The sequence below is a fragment of the Athene noctua genome, chromosome Z, assembly GCF_965140245.1.
Source record: "Athene noctua chromosome Z, bAthNoc1.hap1.1, whole genome shotgun sequence".
NCBI classification, from domain to species: Eukaryota; Metazoa; Chordata; class Aves; order Strigiformes; family Strigidae; genus Athene; species Athene noctua.
The window spans coordinates 16,139,204-16,160,372 of record NC_134077.1 but is presented as its reverse complement, the minus strand read 5'-3'; the positions used below and the strand labels follow the sequence as shown (position 1 = coordinate 16,160,372).

The 21,169-nt window shown below is 40.8% G+C and overlaps 1 protein-coding gene across 1 annotated transcript in view; it reads left to right on the top strand.

Annotated features, from left to right (window-relative positions):
- The first annotated feature begins 5,681 nt into the window (after positions 1-5,681).
- Positions 5,682-21,169, top strand: part of WDR70 (WD repeat domain 70) — a 141,296-nt gene continuing 125,808 nt past the window's right edge. Inside the window, exons 1-5 of the mRNA XM_074932299.1 lie at positions 5,682-6,628; positions 6,720-6,782; positions 7,043-7,126; positions 9,269-9,383; positions 13,211-13,412. Of these exons, the coding sequence (XP_074788400.1) occupies positions 6,091-6,628; positions 6,720-6,782; positions 7,043-7,126; positions 9,269-9,383; positions 13,211-13,412 (1,002 nt within the window). The 5' untranslated portion in view covers positions 5,682-6,090. The remainder of the gene's footprint in view (positions 6,629-6,719; positions 6,783-7,042; positions 7,127-9,268; positions 9,384-13,210; positions 13,413-21,169) is intronic.

The following is a 21,169-nucleotide window of genomic DNA, read 5'->3' as shown; positions in this document are numbered from 1 at the left end:
AGGGGAACAGACATGTAGCTGGATTGCTTGTTTTCTTTATTTATTTTTTTCCCTTTCACCTTTTCTTAATGACAGCATGGGTTGGATTTCCAAACCCTCCCAGCACTGGCCTAACTGCTCTCTGACAACTGCAATCAAATTCTAATTTGTCTAACTGCCAACATGTCTACCATAGAGGTGCTGACTCACTGCAGCAGAAGTAGCATTGAAGTAGTTCAGGCTTCCTTAAAAATACCACTCTAAGAGATTACTGTAGGAAAATACCATGATTCTTGGTCTGAAAGAGCCAATAAATTGACTTATTAGGGCCAGTCTCAACAGATGAGGAACCTGAGGAAGGGAAGGAAAACAGCTTTTTTTGGTTATGTGGCAACTATAGGGGAGCAACCAGGACCTGATTTTCCTGAGCCCAAGCAGGCTGGTGGAACCTAAGCCTCACTGTTTAAAGTTACACCAAATGCCATTCTGTTGATGTCTTTGATTCCTCCCAAGACTTTCATCCTGCTTCAAAGCCCTCGACTGTTTGTGAACTATTGATGCTAAGCAACAAGAACATCATCCCTCTTCAGAAAAGGAGATGATGTAGCAATTTGTGAATATGCCCTGCCTCAGCTCTGCCTAAGCCTTTAGCATTGGCTCAACTCCTTTTCTCTTGATGGTGATGACAGTGGACTCCTGCTGAGCTCAGAATACATAAGATAAATCTTCAGTTCTCTGGCAGCACACATCCTATCCCACCCTTTTCCGATTTGTGTGTCGGTAGACAAGGACCCAGTCTTCACGGAGGGACTGGAAAACATCTGTCTCTATGGGTACCAGCAAAATGTCACTCCTCTACTGCAGCTGATGCACCACTGACTGCCTAAAGCAGATTCACGGCAATTGTGGAGGTCAAAACTGCTGAGATATTTGCAGATCTCAATGCAGAGCTGGGCTCAAAGAGAACAAAACATGACTTCAATGATGAATGGAAAGAAAAGCACTTACATAAAGACAACGATAGGCCTCTGTGTGTGCTCAGCATGTTGTGTGGTGCTCAAGGCAATCAGGGGCAGGTTCCAGCCATAGGAAATGAGTTATAATGACTGGCATGGGGCACTTCGAACCTGCCTGAAACCTAATCTTTAAAACCTTCATCTTCAGGGATGAAAATTCCAAGGACCATCAGGTAGGAAGACACCTTCTCTGCTTAAGGAGGTCTGAGCCCATTACACCCAGAAGGCAAGACTCAATGGAAGAAAGACTGCTTGCTGTCTTCCTCTGGTTGGTTCCCATGTGCTGCTATCAGACAGGACATTGGCTTATGTGCAGCTTTGGTCTTAGTAGTACAGCTGCCAGTTTTTCCTTCTCCCTGTGCAGGTGCTTCACAGTGGTCATTGGGCAGCTAAGGCCAAGGTCTCAGGCACACTTACTCTCCTTAGTTCACGTGGCTTTGTACCAAAAGACAAGACAATTGATGTACTTTTCATCTTCACCTTGGAAGCAAAGGTAATGGTATGCAGAGAACCTGAGTGTTGGAGAATGGCTTGCAGAGCAAGACCATGGGTCTGTGCAGGAGCTGATTACAGCCATCTGAGGTAAACAAAGGAAAAAACCCAGGGTACAGTTATGCTAACAAGGAAGGAGATTCAGGGCACAGTTATGATAACAAAGGACTGTTATGTTAACAAAGAGAGAAACTGAGGTACACAACGGCCTTGAGTATAATGAAAATCAACCTTGGGAAAAAAGGCAGGCCAGAAGAAGGAGGATGTTGTGACATACCTGAAATGCCACAAGGGGCTGGGATATTATAATGTAACCTTTTAGATGTATCCAACAGATTTGTGAGTAGTACGCATGATTATTGTAGAGTGCTTATATAAGGGGTGATTTCTTTCAATAAAGTTGAAGCTTGCTCTATCATTCACATTGAATCGGCTGCTTGCTTCCTCCGCCCGCCGCACCTGAGTCTGAAGCACATTTTCCTTCTGAGGAGATTGTGGCACCTCTGCAGTTCTGAGACCGTCACATTCCAAAATGCAAAGAACAGAGGGATTTCAACCCCAGCTACAAAGCACTTTAGCAGCTTTGGGCTTTCTCTCTTTCCAACTGCCAACCCCACCCCCCACCCCCCCCCATTTTATTTGATTCTTCCTTAAACGCAGAAGTGACAGCATTGAAAACAATGAGAAGACCCTGGAGAGAAATGGAATGCCTTACAGTGGACAGAGGAAAGAAGAATCCATCATTTCCGTAATGAAAATATAGGAGACTAATGTGAGAAGACTCTTAAAGTCTTAATTTTGCTTCCGGGAAATTAACACACAGATTGTGTGTTGATTTCCCAGAAGAAAGAGCAATTAATACTTCATGGTGTAAAAACTCTTCCCTTCCACTTGGTTTAAGACCTGTAGGCATTCAGACACAACTCTCTTATTGCTATTTTCCTGGGAGATGGCCAACTGCAAGATCTAGCAAGGTTCAAAAAACAAGTGTGATTCTTCTTTCCCATTGCAACAATCAGAGCTGTTTGAAGACAAAAAAGAAAATCTAAAAGGAAATCTAACACCCCCAGTACTCCTGTGATTGGCTATATTGTCAAGGCCAGACAAAACTGTAATTCGGCTGCAGGTAAATGATTTGTTCAAACCTGACTTACTAGAGGTTCTAAGTCACTGAAGCTTTACCTGTTATTTGCTTGACAGGATTCTGGTAGAAGCAAACCAAAAATAAAGAGAAGTGTCCAGAGGAAAACTGGAGGAAACAAACTTGGAAGACAGATTTTGACTCCTTTCAGGAGTATACTTGCAAGTTTTACTGCTGATTTCTTTCCATCTGAAATGTTGCACAAGGAATGCTGATACCACGAATACCCAGAGCAGTCCTAGTTGCTGTATATAAAATATCAAAAACCCATGGGAAGCAGGAAACAGCAGCTGTAATCACATTATGGACAGCTGCATTTTCAACTAGTTTTGCACTTCAGACCAAAGAAGGTAGAGACAAATCTGTGATGGCATTCTCTGTGACTCTAAATTTATGCTGGTCATTGGGATATTTCAGATGGAGATGTTCATGAAGGAATTCACCATACCACTAGTCCTGCAGGCTCCTGAGAACTGTCACCCTGGCATCAGTGCACGTGCACCCTGACTCCCAACTACCTGAAAGGAGGTTGTAGAGGGGTGAGTGTCAGTCTCTTCTCCCAAGTAACAAGTGATGGGACAAGAGGAAATGGTCTCAAGGTGCACCAGGGGAGGTTTAGATTGGATATTAGGAAAAATTTCTTCACTGAAAGGGTTATTAAGCATTGGAACAGGCTGCCCAGGGAAGTGGTTGAGTCACCATCCCCAGAGGTATTTAAAAGACTGTAGATGTGGCACTTAGGGACATGGTTTAGTGGTGGACTTGGCAGCGTTAGGTCAATGGTTGGACTCAATCTTAAAGGCCTTTTCCAACCTAAACAATTCTGATTCTATGACTTTTAACACTAAGATGTAAAACTACTGATGTAACCCACTAGTGCAGATGAAAGATGACTCTTACCCATATCTGCTCTTACAGGCAAGGATGGGGTGTGAAGGGGTGCTTCAGGGACTTCCTGAATGAGCTCCACCAGTTTCCATTCATTTCCTACAACGAAGTAATTCACAAAAAAGGCAGGGTCTAAAATGATAAATGCAAGGATTTGCCTCACTACATATTAGGTTGGAATTAGGATGCTGAGATATCTTTTCCTTAGTATCCAGAATACAAAATTTCTATGGCATAGGAAATCCCAACATGTGAAAAGTTCAGAATGACTTATTTTTAAACTGAGCAGCAAGATCTTGTTGTAACTGCTAACACTTACATAAAGTGGAATTCTTTTCTGCTTGAGGAAGAAGGGAGCAAGGAGATAGTGGACAGCTACCATATTTATTTCCATGTGCAAGAGACTGGGAAGAATTAAAGATTAAATTATTTTATTCCAAATGCCTGCACTAGTTGACTGGGCTCAAAGCTTTACAACGTTGAGATGCTTTCATGTAATGCAGTCATCATTTGGTGACACCCACTATTCATGAAGAACTGAATCCATTTCCAATGTAGTCTATAAATTGCTGTGCATTTATGACTGGAAGCAAAAGAATAAGAATAAAGGAATGAAGCTGATTCCCTCTTCACTGGTGCTGCAGGCTATATTCAGGCAACCCCAAAGCTGTTTGGGCTCCCCAGTTAATGCTAAACACAGAGTCTTTCTTGAAATGTGAGGGATAGCATTATCGGAGTCTTTTGTTTAAGGAGAACAATGGATTTTGTATTGTACCATGAAAGGGTACATCTTTTGAGGGACAGGAAGAACCTGCTGTCTGCTTCGTAATCCAGCATTTTAGGATGCCACTCCTTTAAACCCAGTATCAGCTTATTGTTTGCTCAGAAACCAACCTATGTGGGAACCTGCAGTTGCTAACCTTGCCTCTGACTCTAGGGGCACAGACCGGGCATTCAAAATGCTTTCACTGCTGTTGCTTATGTCCATCTTACGCCCTGCACCATATCAGTGGCTGCAATTACTCAGCACTCCAGAATCTGTCACTTCCAGGAATTTTCTTTAGTCATTATCTTCTGCAGATTTGTGAGAAACCCCTTCAGAAGAGTTCCCGTAAAATTGCTCTGCGCATAACAAAGCATTCCTTCACTGTACTTGACATTTAGCAAGGCTTTTGATACTGTCTCTCACAGTATCCTAGACAAAATGCCCAGCACACAGAAAGAGAAGTCCGTAATATCCTGGGTGAACAATTGGCTGACAAGTCGAATTCAAACAGTTATAGTAAATGAGGTCACAACAGGTTTGTGGCCAGTCACCAGTGGGGTTCCCCAGGTCTCAGTTTTAGGGCCAGTATTCTTATGTTTTTATAAATGAGATGAATGCAAGAATCAAATGTACATTGAATAAATTTGACGATGAGACAAATTAGGAGGAGCTGTGGACTCCCTCGAGGGTAGAGAGGCCTTACAGAGAGGCGTGGATAGGCTAGAGAGATGAGCAGTCACCAACTCCATGAAATTTAACAAGAGTAAGTGCAGGATTGTCCAGATGGGATACCATAATCCTGGTTATACATACAAACTGGGGGATGTGAGGCTGGAGAGCAGCTCTGTGGAAAGACATCTGGGGGTCTGAGTTTATGATAAATTGAACTGGAGACAACAGAATCCCCAGAGCCAAATGGGCAACTGTGCCCTGGGGTGCATCAAGCACAGCATAGGTAGCCGGTGGAGGGAGGTGACGGTCCCACTCTACATGCACTGGTGCAGCCCCATCTGGAGTGCTGTGTGCCACAGATGGAGTCATTCATTCAGAAGAGAGAAGCAACACTATACCGTATTGATATAACAATGTTCAATGATAAATGCAACAGTGGTTTAACTTGGTTATTTACTGCATAGGGGAGAGGGTCAGACAAAACTGTCAGGAGTCATGAGGTTCAGAAAGGGCTCCCTTGCATTTTGAACTCCTCAGAGAGGAGTCTAGGTGCAGTTGGATCCAGACAGTCCCAGACTTGGTTAGCAGTTTATGTCTAAAGGACTATATATGTGCACAATAGCCCTTTATACCACTTCGTTAGGATTTCAAAGTTTAGCATGCTATTAATCACTTACCAAAAATCTGTTGTGGCAAGGCATCTCTCCATCTCGAGGAGTAACCTTGAGAGGTGTCTCTACATGAGGGGCGATGCTGGCGTGCAGCCCGCTGCCATGCAGAAAGCTCAATGAGCCCTGGGCTGTTCACTATTTATAAAGTAAGATGGATGACTTACAGTCACATTTGCATACCAGCCAGACATGTCTCACCGTTCCAGACAGCCCTTGGCTACCATCTTGCCATAATGTCTCCTAAAGTCCATAGTAAGCCGGATGCAGCCAGCATAACCCCCACTGGTGGTTATGGCTTAAGCAGAAGGGGTGTGGGGAGGTACACTGCCACAGTACATCGAACTACTCGAGTGTGTCCAGAAGAGGGCGCGACCAAGACGACAAAAGGCCTCAAGGGCAAGACTTACAAGGATCAGCCGAGGTCCCTTGGCTTGTTCATCTTAGAGAAGGCTGAGGGGCATCCTCATGGCAGTCTACACCTTCCTCACGGGGGGCAGCGGAGCGGGAGCTGCTGATCTCCTCTCTCTGGTGACCAGCGACAGGACACGAGGAAACGGAACAAAGCTGCCTCAGGGGAAGTTCAGGTTGGACGTCAGGAAAAGGCTCTTCACCGAGGGTGGTCGGTCCCTGGACAGTCTCCCAGGGAAGCGGTCACGGCACCAAATCTGTCAGAGTTCAAGGAGCGTCTGCACGATGCTCTTAGTCATGTGGTTTAGCTTCAGGTGGTCCTACAAGGAGCAGGGAGTTGGACTCAGTGATCCTCGTGCGTCCCTTGCAACTCAAGAAATTCTGCGATTCCATGAAGATTCAGACGCGGCCTTCCGAGCAGCGACGGGGGAAGCGCACGAGGCCGGCGGCGGACGCGCGGAGCCGAGGGCGGAAACGCGGCGAGCCCGGTGCAGGCCGGGGGGCGGTGCTGGAGGACGGGCCTGCCCCGGCGCTTCCTGCCGGCGCCTGTTGTGGTTCCGGGGCGGCAGCAGCATGGAGCCGGCGGCGGAGGCCGGTGAGCGGCCGGGTGGTGCGAGACGGTGGCGGCCGAGCCCACCCCGCGCCCCCGGCTGACCCTCGCCGTTGTCTTTCGTTTCTCCCTGCAGACGCTGAGGTGCTGGCGGGACCCGACCCCGAGCTGGCGGCCACCATGGGCTTCTCCGGCTTCGGTGCGTGGCGATGCGGCCCGGGCGGTGCCCGGCGCCCGGCTGAGGGGCGCGGGAAGCCGGTTGCTTGAGGCCGGAGGCAGTTGTGGGGCGGGGGGGAAGCAGGGGGGAGGGAAGGTGGAGGTTGGGGGCGAAACGAAGCGGTCGTGCCTGTGTCGTGGTCCCGTCCCGTCTCGCCTCCCCGCCCCGGCGCTGTCGGAGTGCCTGTGACCAGGGTGAGTCTGTGTTTCTGTGTTCCAAACGTCCTTCTTCATCGTTTTCAGGGAAGAAAGCTCGGACTTTCGACCTTGAAGCCATGTTTGAGCAAACGAGAAGAACTGCAGTGGAGAGGAGCAGGAAGGTCTTAGGTAAGGAATGCGAGGGTGGTCAGCGAATGCATTTTAAAACGGGTTTTGTTTTTTCGTCATGGGGTGATGTTTAGTGTCTCAGACTGGCTGCCTAGAGAACAGAAAACAAATGTAGTTTTGTTCAGGGAAGACAAGCCTAAACGGCTTGGGGCATGGTAAATAGCAAAGTTACTAATTTACATCTTTTGTCCGAGTATGTAAAAGCAGCACGTGTGTGTGAGGTGTAGCTTAGATACAAGAAAAAAGTGCATTTGAACACAAGACTATTTCCTTTCTTCCTTTACTTAGTTATGTATTTATTTTGCAATATACCAGATAACTTTTGGAAATGCCTCCTCCGCTATTGGAACTGTGTGTAGAAAGAACTGAGATCAAAATTTGTTTCCTGGTCTATATGTTCTAGTAACTTGTGTTTCTCTTCGGAGGAAAATGTTTCCTAGCTTTGCTGCAGAACATGTGTTTCTTTTTAGTTTGGTTAACAAATAGCGAACAAGGAAAGATGTTTCTTGTTGCAGTGGTTTAAGCCCATGGGGCAACTGAGCACCATGCTTGTCCCTCACTCCTCCCCCTAGGGGGATGAGGAGGAGAAAATAAGACAAAAGTTTTGGGAATCATAGATAGTCAGTCCTCCCTGTCTTTATCTCGTGATTATCATGGGCAAAAGATCTCGATTTGGGGAAAAAAATACTCATAAATTTTATTTGAACACCACCAGCACTGATTTACCAATCAAATCAGAGTAGGATAATGAGAAATAGAACTAAATCTGAAAAACACCTTCCCCCCACCCCTCCCTTCTTCCCAGTTTGGCTTTTCTCTTACCTCCTCCCCTCCCAGTGGCACAGGGGGAAAGGGATGGGGGTTGTGGTCAGTTCATCACCCGTTGTTTCTGCCGCTCCTTCCTTCTCAGGGGGAAGACTCCTTACACTCTTCCCCTGCTCCAGCGTGGGGTCCCTCCCATGGGAGACAGTCTTCCATTAACTTCTCTGATGTGAGTCCTTGCCATGGGCTGCAGCTCTTCATGAACTGCTCCAGTGTGGGCCCTTTCTGTGGGGTGCCGTCTTTCAGGAATAGACTGCTCCAGCGTGGGCTTCCCTTAGCGTCCTGGCTTTCTAAAGGTGCATCCACCTGCTCCAGTGTGGGGTCCTCCATGGGCTGCAGGTGGGCATCTGCTCCTCTGGAGACCTCTGTGGGCTGCAGGGGCACAGCCTGCCCTCTCACCATGGGCTGCAGGGGGTCTCTGCTCTGGCATACCTACCCCCCTCCTCCTTCAACTGACTCTTGTGTTTTCATAGGTATTCCCCTCACTCCTCTCCACTGCGGGTTCCTCTTAAATATGTTATCACAGAGGCACAGCCACTGTCACCGATTGGCTCAGCCTTGGCCAGAGGCAAGTCTGACTTGGAGCCTGGGGAAGCTTCTCACAGGAGCCACCCCTGTGGCACATCCGTGTCTACCAAAACCATACCACATAAACTCAATATACTTGTACAGAGAAAAAGCAACTTTTTTCTGCTTAATTGAAGTTATTTGTACACTTCTAGAAATATAGTAGCTGTATCTGTTACCCTGTCATAATCCCACCATTCTTATTTATACTTTGAAATCGACGGTTCTGATTACAATGATTTTGTTGTACTGTTCCGTGGTGATTTTTTTTCAGTAATTGAAGTGGGAATAACTCTTAATACTAACAGCTCTGTATTTATTTTCCGTAAGTCATATTCAGAGTTCACTTATTTACACCTGTGTAGACTTACATACTAATGTAGTTCCCTATGCTATAAAGACTTCAAGAATTCTGAAGTAATCATACTGTTTTAGTATAGTGTTGAAAATATTGAAATATCAGCATCCTTATGTGATCAACTTCTGTTAGATAGTGTGTACAAACTAACAACTGGAAGATGTTTGCATTTTCATAGTGACATTTCGTTTTTGAGTGATCATTGCAGTAGCAATGGAAATCTATATGGAAAAGTAATTCTTTTCAGGTGAAATTCTTTATTTGATGTTATCTTTTCAAATATTTCTTATAGATACGAAAATGAAGGAATTTGTTTTATTGTCCTCAGCAAGTCTAATTTTATTATCTCCTAGAAGTCTTGATTATTTTGTCATTTATGTGCTCTCTGTATTCAGAGGCTCGTGAAAGAGAGAAGGAAGACCAAGCTGAAAAAGAGTTTAGAAGTCCCTGCACTGATTCATCAGCTTCATCAGCCAGTGCAACAGGAGCTGGGTCCACATTAAGCCAAAGGTACTTAGATATGATGGGAGATTCCATGTAACAGCTTTCTTATCCAAAGAGGGTTTTTGTTGTGCTTTTTTTTTGTTTGTTTTTTTGAAAGGATGAGTGTCATTTAACTTATATGAGCATGTGTATGTTATCTGAAGTATTTCAGTGGAAATAGTGATTTTGTAAATTTTTTTAATCTATGCTTTCTTAAACATATGTCAATATTTGCAAATATTGACATTATGCATATTTAACAGTTGTTTTTCTTCAGTCTCCTCCCTACTCTTGCTCAGCATATTTCTTAAATAACACCACTGTTGTTATCTGTGGATTTTTTTGAAAACATGAGGGCAAATATAATGACTTCATGTGCTGACTTAATGAGCAGCTGCTGTTCCCACTTGTAGATAAATATACTTGTTCATGTCTGCTGAAAAAGAAAGAAAAGTAGGTGGTGATAGCCTCTGTATGCACCAGTCTGAAATTTACTCTCAAAAGTAGCTGAAGGGAATGGGGGCCACACAACTCCATTGCATGGCAGGGATTATGGAGATCACTGTAATTTTTGCCTCTTGCTCTATGAAAAACTCATATACTACTACCCTATAGATCCTGTGTTATGTCTTGTGCAGGAGGGAAAAATATTCCGTGCTCCCATTTGCTTTTCATGGTCTTAGACACATAACCTGTGAAATAATGAAGGATTGCAAGAATTTAAATGTAACATAATTGTGTACTGTATACAGATGACTTCAATATAAAGAATCGATTAAAACGGATGGTAAGGTGGAAAGCAGTGAGGTGATCCAGAGCCTTTCCCTAATGTTCTTATTTTGCTAGTGGACTTGACAGAAGTCCAGGCACTTTTTATAATGGAAGAAAACAAATATCTTTCAGTATTCTGAGTAGGCTCTGGTAATTCACCAGAGTTCTGCTGAAACTAGTTCTCTTTGTGTTTTCGTGGGGTTTGTTTTTTAGTATTTTTTTTTTTTTAACCAAGCATTGAGAAGGGAAATCATGACATGAAAAACTGCAAGTTTTGTATTTCCTGGTAAAATATGATAGGTACCTTAGTACTTAGTGCTAAAAACAGGAAGCTACTGAAGGAGACATGCGATTGTGGCTCAGCCTTAATTCAGAAGAACAATCCTACAACTGACAATTTAAGTGTGAAATACAGGACTCTTGGTAGTTCTTTTTATAATGTAGATTTTAGTTACTATAAACTGATCTAATATATATAGCTTATTCTGTTCTCTGAAAATGGCAACACTTTCCTGAATATTACTTTTTTAAAAATTCCAAGTACTTTCAGTTATCATAGTAACCCTCATACTGATTTTTTGTTAAAAAGGGGTTGGTCACTCCAAAAAGATGTGAAGAACAGCTCCTGATTCTTCTTGCTTTCGAGCTGCTTTTGCTGTAGAGAAATGTTCACAATAGTTATGGTACTTATTTATTCATACATAAGTGTAAGTATGCTTTGTGAAATGAAAGCATCTGCTAGTACATAAAGAGGAAAAAAAAAAAGAATACAGAGTGAATGATGTGAGGGGGGAAATATGGCCACATACTTGCACAACTCTCAGCTTATTTTTTATATATAGTTTGCTTATTTCCCCTGTCTGTGTACCATCCGTGCTCTGATGCAGCTTTCTTTTTCCCTCTTACAGCTTGTTTCACTTACAGAGGAGGTAATGAGGGAAAGCAAAACCAATTCCTCACACTTCTTTGAATCCTGGGAAAGGCGCTGGCAAACTGCTGTTTCCTTACAGCCTCTGGTCGAATAAGCATGTGAAGCTGAAAGTTGAAGTAAAAGCCACTTGTTTTGTCCTTTTGTCAGCACCACTCCTGGTCACTGTCAGAAGTGTGGATGGGCTGTCGGTCTGGCTGCATTGGGATGTTCTTAGGTTTGACTTCCTTCCAGTGAGACAGAGGATACTGGTAGTTGTATAAGGAATACTTGGCTGTAGCCAAGCCGAGCTTGTAGTGTGGTGATAAATAGCACTTCAGTTATGCCATTCCATATGCAGAGTGATAACACTGCCCCTCAAAATACTGGAATGTTTGATTTGATCGGTTTATCCTTCCTAGCAAATGAGGGAATGGTAATAATATGCAACGGCCAAGGAAGCTAGGTATTGTTTTTGGTTGTCTGTATAAAGATCTGAAATCTGGGACTCCAGGATTGGAAAGGCTTCCTTGATTCATTGTGTTCCATACATTCCTCTCAGTGGCAGCTAATGTGTATATTTAGTTCTGTTCCAAAACTAACTAAATATTTTGGCTTTTGGAGAGAAGATGCGTGGTTTGCTAGTCTGGGAATGCGTAACGCCTCTTAAAACACAACTCTTCTGCACAGTGTTGTAAAGTTAGTGTTAGGGATACATAACTTGAAGAATTTTGAAGGTCCCAACCTGTTCATCACAGGCTGGAAGCTTCCTTTTGGTAGAAGGTTATTGATTGTCCCATTGTTGTAGAGTAGGAGAAGCTCTTTTTATTTGAATTAGATTTATTAGATAATTGTATTCTGATCTAGGTCTTTAATGTCTCTCACTATGCAAAACAAAGTTGGTATGTGGAGGCAATATATTTTATTAGGCTAGTAAATATAGTTGGAAAAATCAGATAAGCTTTCAGGCATGCAAACTGTTCTCATCACCATAACATCTGAGGATCTAATTTGTGTTTGTTTTAGTTTGTTTTGATTTCTTCCTGAAATAGAATTTCAGTTGCTTATCCAACACAACTATTTGCTGTGTAACCTACTACCTGCTTGGTGTACAGCTGGTTTAGGGGGTGGAGTGGGGTTGCTTTCCCTGTCACAGTTACATGGTTCAGAACATATTCTCTTAATCCTTCATTATATTCTTAAACTTGTGTGTATTTATTATAGTTTTACATGATATCTGAAAAAACCCTCAATAGTTCTGTAGTCTGTGTTTTGATTTTTTGGTAAACTGTTTTGCAGCCTGCTCACTTAAAAACTCACATACATGCTCTTCAAATATAAGCTCCCAAACAAAGTCTTACCATTTGAGCTCATCTCTGAATCTGAAAAGAACATCTGATTTCGACTGCAAGATTTCACTGTATATGATACACTGTATCTAGTCAAAAGTTTTCTGCTTGTCACTTTTGGGCCTTCTGCCAGTTAGAATACCACCTACTTGATAACTACCAGCAGAGGGAGCACGTTTATTTGGAATAAACGGAATAAACGTGTACTAAATAGCTCTACTTCTCAGAAATTTTCCAGTGCCAAAAATGGGTTCACACAACTGATTTGGACAACACCAAACTGATAATTTAGTGTAACTTTTAGAATCTAGATTTTTGACAGTATCAAATAGTTGTTCAAAAGTGCCAAATTCCCTTTAGTCTTTACCAACATTATAAAGCAAGTGCCATGCTTTGTGTTCTTATTCTGGTTGTGAGCCTGGAAGATTACTGTTTTGAGTTCCACCCAGCTAGCAGAGACATAGAGCATCTGCAAAAGCTGCAACTGGTAGAAGAATTTTGAAAATGCACTGTAACATTATATTTTGTTGGCTCCTAAGTAGTATTGAAATCCATACTAGTGATGTAGTACTGTTACTTTTACAATCTAAGTTCTTCTTTGTTTTATTTTGTCCAGTTTTTTGAACTGTCATTATGGTATTCCTTTAAAGCTTTGTTGATGCTTTCGAGATGATGGTGGACCTACACTCTGCTAACAAATTAGTTTATGATTTACTGCTAATTTCAGTGTTTACAAACTTACAACAGTGCTCAGCATCTTTTATCTGAAAATTCCTGTGGAAGTGCCAGTGGTCTTGACATGGTAATTTTAAAATTTTTCCATGCAGAGAGGAAGGCTCCAGTGAAAGTGAAGATAGCTCAGATGAAGAGTTAACTGGTCCTTCCATGCAATCCCAGACTTCTGCTCAAGGTCCAGCTGAGGATACTGATGATGATGAAGATGATGAATTCATTGGGCCACCACTTCCACCTGGGTTCAAGGATAGTGATGACGATAATGACAATGATGATACAGAGGAGGAAGATAATGTAAGTATTTTGTTCCTCTTCAGTGTTTTAATGCTTCTAGTAGACTCTTAATTTGTAAGTGTGCTCTTTCATTTATGACTGAATTTGCAGGTGAAGCATGACTTGTTTGAAACGCAGGTTTTTTGTGTTTTTTCTAATAACTACTCAGCAAGTACAAATAATTGTTTTTATTCAGAAATACCAGGATTTAAAAAAAAATCCACAGATGTGAGAGTCATCATTAGTTAGTATATACTGTTTACTCCTTTGTTTTCACATTATGAAAGAACTATATAAATGTATATATAAATATTTTTTAATCGTTTGTTTCCCAATGCATGTGTAGATTTTTTTACAAGAAAGAGGAGGTAGAAGTGGGGTTGTATCTAGGGAGAACAATTGTGCCAGAACTGTTCTGAGAAAATGAACTGTGGTAACTGAGGGCTTTTTATTTTTCTTTCAGTTTGGTTTGTTTCTCAATCTAAATAAGTACCAGATGTGTTTGTTAGAGTAGACTGATTTGTTAAGGTGAATATATATTGTCTTTTCTATCTATGTTAAAAGCGAGAAAACCCCTAACAGCCTAACTTGGGTATCACAGATACTCAGTTGACAAATCTCTCTCTATTTGGTTAAAAGTGTACTGGTTTGATGTTCATTCTCCAAAACTCTGTGGATTTAATATTTTGTGGCAGTGGATTTTGTGTGATGGTTTACATGTTGTTTTGTATCAACAGTGTTGGAAGTCCTGTAAAAACAGCCTTACTTACACTGTTTTGAAGCATTTGGTAGCAGAAAAAACTTGTATGTCCTGTTGCACAAATATAAACCTAATCATAAGAAATAAATTCCCAGGTATCTTCAGGTTTTTTTGTCAGTTCCTCTTCAGTTTTGACTAGGTGTTCAGTTTGTTTGTTCCTTTCCAATAAAATCTCTTACTTTGCATCTTGTGAACTTTAAAATGTAATTTTAGACTACTCAAAATGAGCAAGAGGAGCTTCTTAAGCATTGACATAACTGATTTTTAGAGTAAGCCTAACCTTGTATGATCACAATTTTTGGTTTTGCTTTTGGTCTTGTTTTTCCCCAGTGGTTAAGTGATGGAAAATTCTGATGCCTTAGTGTTACCTGTTACTTTGTCTGATCTGTTTGATTTACCGTTGCCTATGGATTTCTTTTAATTATCTAACTGTATACTTTAGTGCCATATCTCCTGTCATCTCATCTGTACCCCACATATTACTTGTTCTGTCCTAGAAAACTACTGTGGGATAAATCTCAGACTTTCCTTCAGAATGTTGTAAGCCTTAAGTTAACTTAGGACTTACTATTGGTCTATATCAGGAATTACCTTTTAACTTTTAGCTGTTATGGCACTGTGGAGTGAGTCCATATTCCTGACGGTGTCATAGACTCAGCAGATTTCAGTTGCTGTGAATCATGTGATATTGAAGTCACTACTTCTTTTCTGCTAATTTTCACCTGTTCTCCCATCTTAGGTCTGCTTGTTCATACATTTTCAATTCACAGTAAAGTCTTACAGTGCTTTATCAAGAAATGTTATCAAACCTGAATCTCTTCAACAGATAATTAGTGTAAGAGCTCCTGTCTTGAAAAGTACTTGTATTTGTTGATGCTGAAGGAAATGTTTGGTGGTGTTCTGTTTTGTCCTAAATACTTTTCAACCTATTTCTGTATTTTCCTGAGTGTTAGTGTGTCCACAGATTGTGGTGAACTCAGATGCTTGTCACTTTAAAAAAACCCCACAGTATATTACATAAAGAACAAAAACTTCTGAAAGTACCTATAGCTGCTAACTTTTTTGCATGTATATACTAGGAAGTGGTAAATCTCAAAAAATGCATGCTTATCCTGCACAGGTGTTTTGTTCTTTGTATGGGGTCTCATCAGAATGCCCTTCTAAATCACAGCTCTCCCCAGCTGTTCCCATTTCTCTTCCCAGAAAAAAAAAGATCTTTTGCTCTTTTGTCAGCACTTCTGAAACTTGTAACTGCCTTATAGCACTGAATAATTGAAGACACACAGAGAGAAACAGCCGGACTTAGGAATCAATTCCTGCCACATATCTTTAATCTTTGGGAGAGTAAAAGTTTTCCAGGATGCTCAAAGGATTTCACTGTATACGATGCTAAAATAAAACAGTGTAAACTTGAAATCATGTTATATCCTGGCAACTAAATCCAAGGTTAAGCCTCATGTCTGCTAATATTTCACTGAAGTATTGCACAAAACTTTGCATGAGAAATCTCGTGTAGCTATTCATTCTGATGACTTCTACGCAGATTTTATTGTTTGTTGTTTTATTTCTATGTTATGCTTCCTTATTTTTTAAACAATGGGAGATTTGAAAATGCCAGAACTATAGGAAATGGTTGTCTTAGGCTAAAAAAAAAAAAGTAAGCTAATATTTCTGTGGGATGACTTCTCATCAGAGTCTTAAGAAATTATGATGATTTCTAAACTGAGTATCTCCAGATTGTTTTTCCTAATAATTAAGAAAATTTTCCATGTGTTGGAAAATCATAGAGAATTTTGATTAAACCCCACACTTATCAGATTAGCTAAATAATGGTGGTTCATCTTATATACCTATTTTTTCTTGTAACTCATGCCAGAAAATACTTGGGTTTGCTTTTGTAAATGAGAATCGATAAAAGTAGCTTGTGATTTGACCATAATTTTGTTGTAAGACAGAATTAAAATTTGGGAAAAATTTTTCCTGGTTCCATGGTCTGTTAGAGATGTCGCTCTCTGTGTTTAGCAAAAAGCATGGTATATTTAGGCTTTTATAGTTCCATTCTGAAGTAAAGTGTGTATGTGTATATATATATATATGCTTTTCAATTAAGTGTGTTGGCAATTGTCTTGCCTGCTTACAGTGAATTAGCAAAACTATACAGTTGTGTCAAGGTTTCGCCACATTGGTCAAGTAAGCTCTAATGGAAATACACTAAATATTCAACATCTGCTTTATTGCATCGTCAGTGGAAGGCTGGCATCCTTTGACATCGCTTTTGTTGAGTAATTTTATTAGCTTCACATGAATCAAGAGTCCTATACATACTACTGTTCCAGTTTATAGTATAATCATGTCTTTTGTCTCAGTAGTGAGTATTGAGTGCTATATGGATTCCTAAGTGTCACCATGTTCAAACTGTAGATTAGTGCTAAGTTGTAAGCAGATTCCTTCATTGATTCATATTTCTGGAATAAATGAGGTCCTGTAGGAGAAAGTAACTAAATGCTAAGCACTCATTTATGTAGCCTAGCAGTGTGGGAGAACAGCGTTCTTTAATAATTGAGAAATTGCAAGGAAGATGGATAACATCTCTTAAGTGGTAAAAGGGTGTGTATTTTTGGAGGCAATACTTATGTGCCACAGAACAGGGTAAGGCTTTTAGTAGAGGTAGCTTATAAAGAGAAGAGGAGGGTATCTGCTACATAGTAGAAAATATCTTTCTTTTTAATCCCTCTGTGCTATAGTGTGCTGTGTACCTATTTTCTGCTGTCCTCCATCAAAGATGACTGCACCTTAGTAGGACTTTTTTCCACTGAAATCTCTAAAATGCAATCTATTCCATCAATAAGTAATTTTGGGAAAAACAAGTGGTTTGTTACTTTAACTTGATGTCTGTCGTGCCAATGAGATAGGGATTTTAAAAAAAATGTAATTGGTTTTATGCCTGTCAGATTTATGGATTCCAAGCACTGAATATAATTTATTTTCATTATCTTCCTTTAGTTCTGTAAACTTTTAGAATGCCAAAGGAAAAACCTGTGTGCAGAAAAAGCTGATTTTACTTCGATCTGTCTTTCTCAGAAATAGCTTTGTTTGCTGTGTGACTGTTTTAATTCTTAGAAAGATTGTGATATTAGTTTGTTATTTATATGTGTTTGAATAATGCTACAACTGGCTGGATAAAGTAGAGTTACTGGAAACCAGAGTTAAAAGTCTGGAATGAAAGCTTTCAGACAGAAAGGTAACTTTCAGACTAGTGGATATAAGTTTGTCTGAACTTAAGACAATAGTTACAAAACAGTCTAGAATAGATTTGGTTGAGAATAAGCAGAGCAGCAGAAATACGAGACTTGTGGGTTTTCAGTCTAAACAGTTAATTTATAACTGGGACGATTTCATGTCAGTATGGATGCCAGAGACCTTTGGGGTCTAGAGTCTCCCCTTACTGCTGCTCATGAACTCAGTTATTTTCTTTCCCGTGAAGGGAATCAGGAAGCAGCTGTGCTTTCCTGATTTCCTGTTGATCGATTGGTGATCACAGTATGATCCTGTGAGCCCCAAGGAAAGCAGGTGTTGCTGTTATGAGAGCTCTGTGATTCCTTTTTCTTGCTTGTGTATCAGGCTGTGTTTGGTATGCAAGAGGGCAGAACTGGGAGAGGAGAAATGGAAAGCTTCGTTGAATAATTCTTTTGTTTTGTTTCCAGCTATATTGTGAGACTCTCTCTTTTGTTACCATATTTTGCTGCTGAAGTAACTTCTTTAAAACAGAAGTATCTACAGTTTTGACTCTGAAGGAAACAGATTTTTCTTTAGTAGTTACATGAGTTGAGGTTGCACCTCGATTCCTGTGTTTAGTTTTGGGCCCCTCACTACAAAAAGGACATCACTTGAGTGTGTCCGAAGAAGGGCAATGAAGCTGGCGCAGGGTCTGGAGCACAGGTCGTACAAGGAGTGACTGAGGGAACTGGGGGGGTTTAGTCTGGAGAAGAGGAGGCTGAGGGGAGACCTCATCGCCCTCTACAGCTACCTGAAAGGAGGGTGCAGAGAGCTGGGGTTGAGACTCTTTAACCAAGTAACAAGTGATAGGACAAGAGGGAGTGGCCTCAAATTGTGCCAGGGAATGTTTAGACTGGATATTAGGAAGCATTTCTTTACAGAACGAGTTGTTAGACGTTGGAATGGGCTGCCCAGGGCAGTGGTGGAGTCCCCATCCCTGGAGGTGTTTAAGAGTTGGGCTGACACAGCGCTGAGGGATATGGTGTAGTTGGGAACTGTCAGTGTGAGGTTAATGGTTGGAACAGATGATCTTCAAGGTCTTTTCCAACCTTGATGATTCTGTGAGTTGCAGTTCTGTAATCAGAAGTCTTGTGAACTTTATATAAGAGATAAAATGCATCGAAATACAGGTTTTGCCCTGGTGGGTTGCCACTGTCTCTCTAGCCTGACTTTAGATGTGGTTTTTATTATAGGAACATTGTTTTTCCACCATTGCTGCTTCAGTTATTTTTGCTTTCTTAGGAGAGACTGTCAATAGAGGCATTTAAGGACAACAGGTATACTTGGTTGCAATTCCCTCTGGTATGTTCCTCTTGTTGTTTTTATGTGAAAGATTTGGATTGATTTTGGGAGCGAGGAAAACAAGAAGAAGAGTTGTCCATTTGAACTGTGATCGGTGCTCTTTCGTAGCGCCTTTTCTGCTAATGGTGTAAAAAGCCTGGTTAGTTGTCAGTGCCAGTTTTTCACATGGTTGTAAGCTGGGAGGGGGAGGGAGGAAGCAGAGTGTCTCCTGTAGTCTGAAGCTTTTCAGGTTTGGTTTCTATCCCCAAAAGTATGCCTTTCTGGAAAACTTAAAAAACCTGTTTTTGTTTCCAAGCAGGGATGTTTTAAAAGAAAATGGCTTGTTTTTCAGAAGGCATATTCTTAATGAGGGCAGTATTTCATGTGGTAAATTTTGAGCTTTTTTGTTCTGGCAAGATGCACTGGGAGTGTATTGTGCAATCAAAATAAAATCTGACTGGAGGGGGACAGGAGACTAGCCAAAGCAGTCGTGTCAGGGTTGGTGGGTGGACAGCTTTAAATCTAGTGCGTAAGCATTTTTCAAGGTAACGGATGACACTTACTAAAAGATATTAGTAAGAGAGTGTATATTTATTAATATTCTGTTCTTCATTTCATTAGAAAATATGCTGAGATCTTTAAAGAGAGCTTAATGGAGTGCTTGCATCTTGTGATACTTTTCTTCACTTGAAACAACAGGTATAAGAGGTGGTGGTTGGAAGAATTTGCTAGATGGATTTGCAAGGCTTTATTATCTTCTGTCTGGTGCTTAGTTACAGTTGATTCTTCTTTGGAATGGAGAATTATTTCTCCCTGCAATACCAAGGGGATACTAATCATGTTGTAATTATGTCCCTGAAACAAGTACAGCCTTGGGCCTCTCCAAGGCTGTACTCTGATTTGGGCATATTTCCAAAATGATAGCATAGCCATTTTCCAAGTTTTAGAATTGTTTTGAGACACTTCTAAATTTTTGCAGAGGTTTAACAGGACATACCAGTAATATGCATTTGTTTAGAATGGAAGGAAGTAATTTCCTGCTGATTTACATGGAGAATTTAAGTAGACTAATTGCTCCAGTTAGAATTTGGTTAATGGTACCAGGCTAAAAATCATGGTGTTGTAAAAATTAATAAATGTTATGGGAAATTTTAGTTGTCAGTGGAGTTATAACATTTAGGCAGAGGACTGTGTGTCCTGGTATCTGCTGAGTCTTATTTACACAGTTATGTTTTGGCTTGTCTAAAGAAGAAAAATTGAAGGAATCTGAACAAAGCAATTTTTGTGTGCACAATACAGACAGAAGAGTGTGGGTTTGAGCATTATTTTGAACTACATCTAGCCATTGATACGTTGATGAAAAATAGGTAGCAATTGCCATTGCTTTCAATTTCCTTTTGTGTTATGTTCCTGTATAATCAGGAGGAAAATAATTTTGTAATGTATGTACATAATATGTTCTTAGGTCTTGACAGTATGTCTGCTGTAAAAATCAGGAAAATGTATTTTCTGTATTTTAAACTTGGAACCAGTCATGGAATTCTTGACAAGGATCATTGATGTTGTAACTGCTGTTGCAAAGAATGAGGAAGATTATTTCAAAAGTGAGTTAGAAGGAATTTGCAAGCTTCACAAAAGTTAAAATCAAACCCCTAAGTGTTGTATAATGAGGCTTAGATCAAGAATGTGAGAGAGCCATTCAGAAGCTTTAAGGAAAGGAATACTTTCCAGCAAGAAACTGAGAGCATCATATGGACAATGTATAAGAGGAGGCTAACAGGGTAGTTCCCTTAGGGAATGTTTGTCTTTCATAAGAAGGCATGGAGTATTTGCTACTTTCCAACCCACTGCCCCAGAGTTTGGGATTAGCAGTTGTCCCCAGAGAAAACTAATGTACTTACAAGATCTCTATTTACCAGTTCTGCAGAGTGTAGTAAGGCCAGGACCTCTCTACTGTGTATCATGCTGTTCCTTTTTGGTGGCATGATATTAGTTTTAACTAATTAATAATATGACTGAATATGAGAAGGTTTAGAATGTTTCTTCTACAGCTAGACATTTAGAGTTTGTTTCTAGAAATATTTTGTGAAAAAATTAATGGGCATATGTAATAGACTTCAAGGTACTTAAAAAATTAGAGCAAGGTGACTTTAGTGGTATTAAATAAAGTGTGATATAGGACATAGTTATTGTTATTACTATCCTTTATAACAAAGTTTAGAGATATTCTTATGTCCTCTTTTTATTCTTTGCGAGCTCCTTTAGAGACCATTTATCGTAGAAAGCTTCTTTAGGAGCTGCTGGTACCACTTCTGTATTTGGAAAGGGAACTGTGAAGAGTGATGCAAAATGGTGTTCATCTCTGCGCCAGATACGCTGTGGCTGTAGAGCTCCCATGCTTGAAACGTGGGATCCTCGTGTTCATCTCTCCTGATATCCTTGGTTTCTTTATAGCCAGATA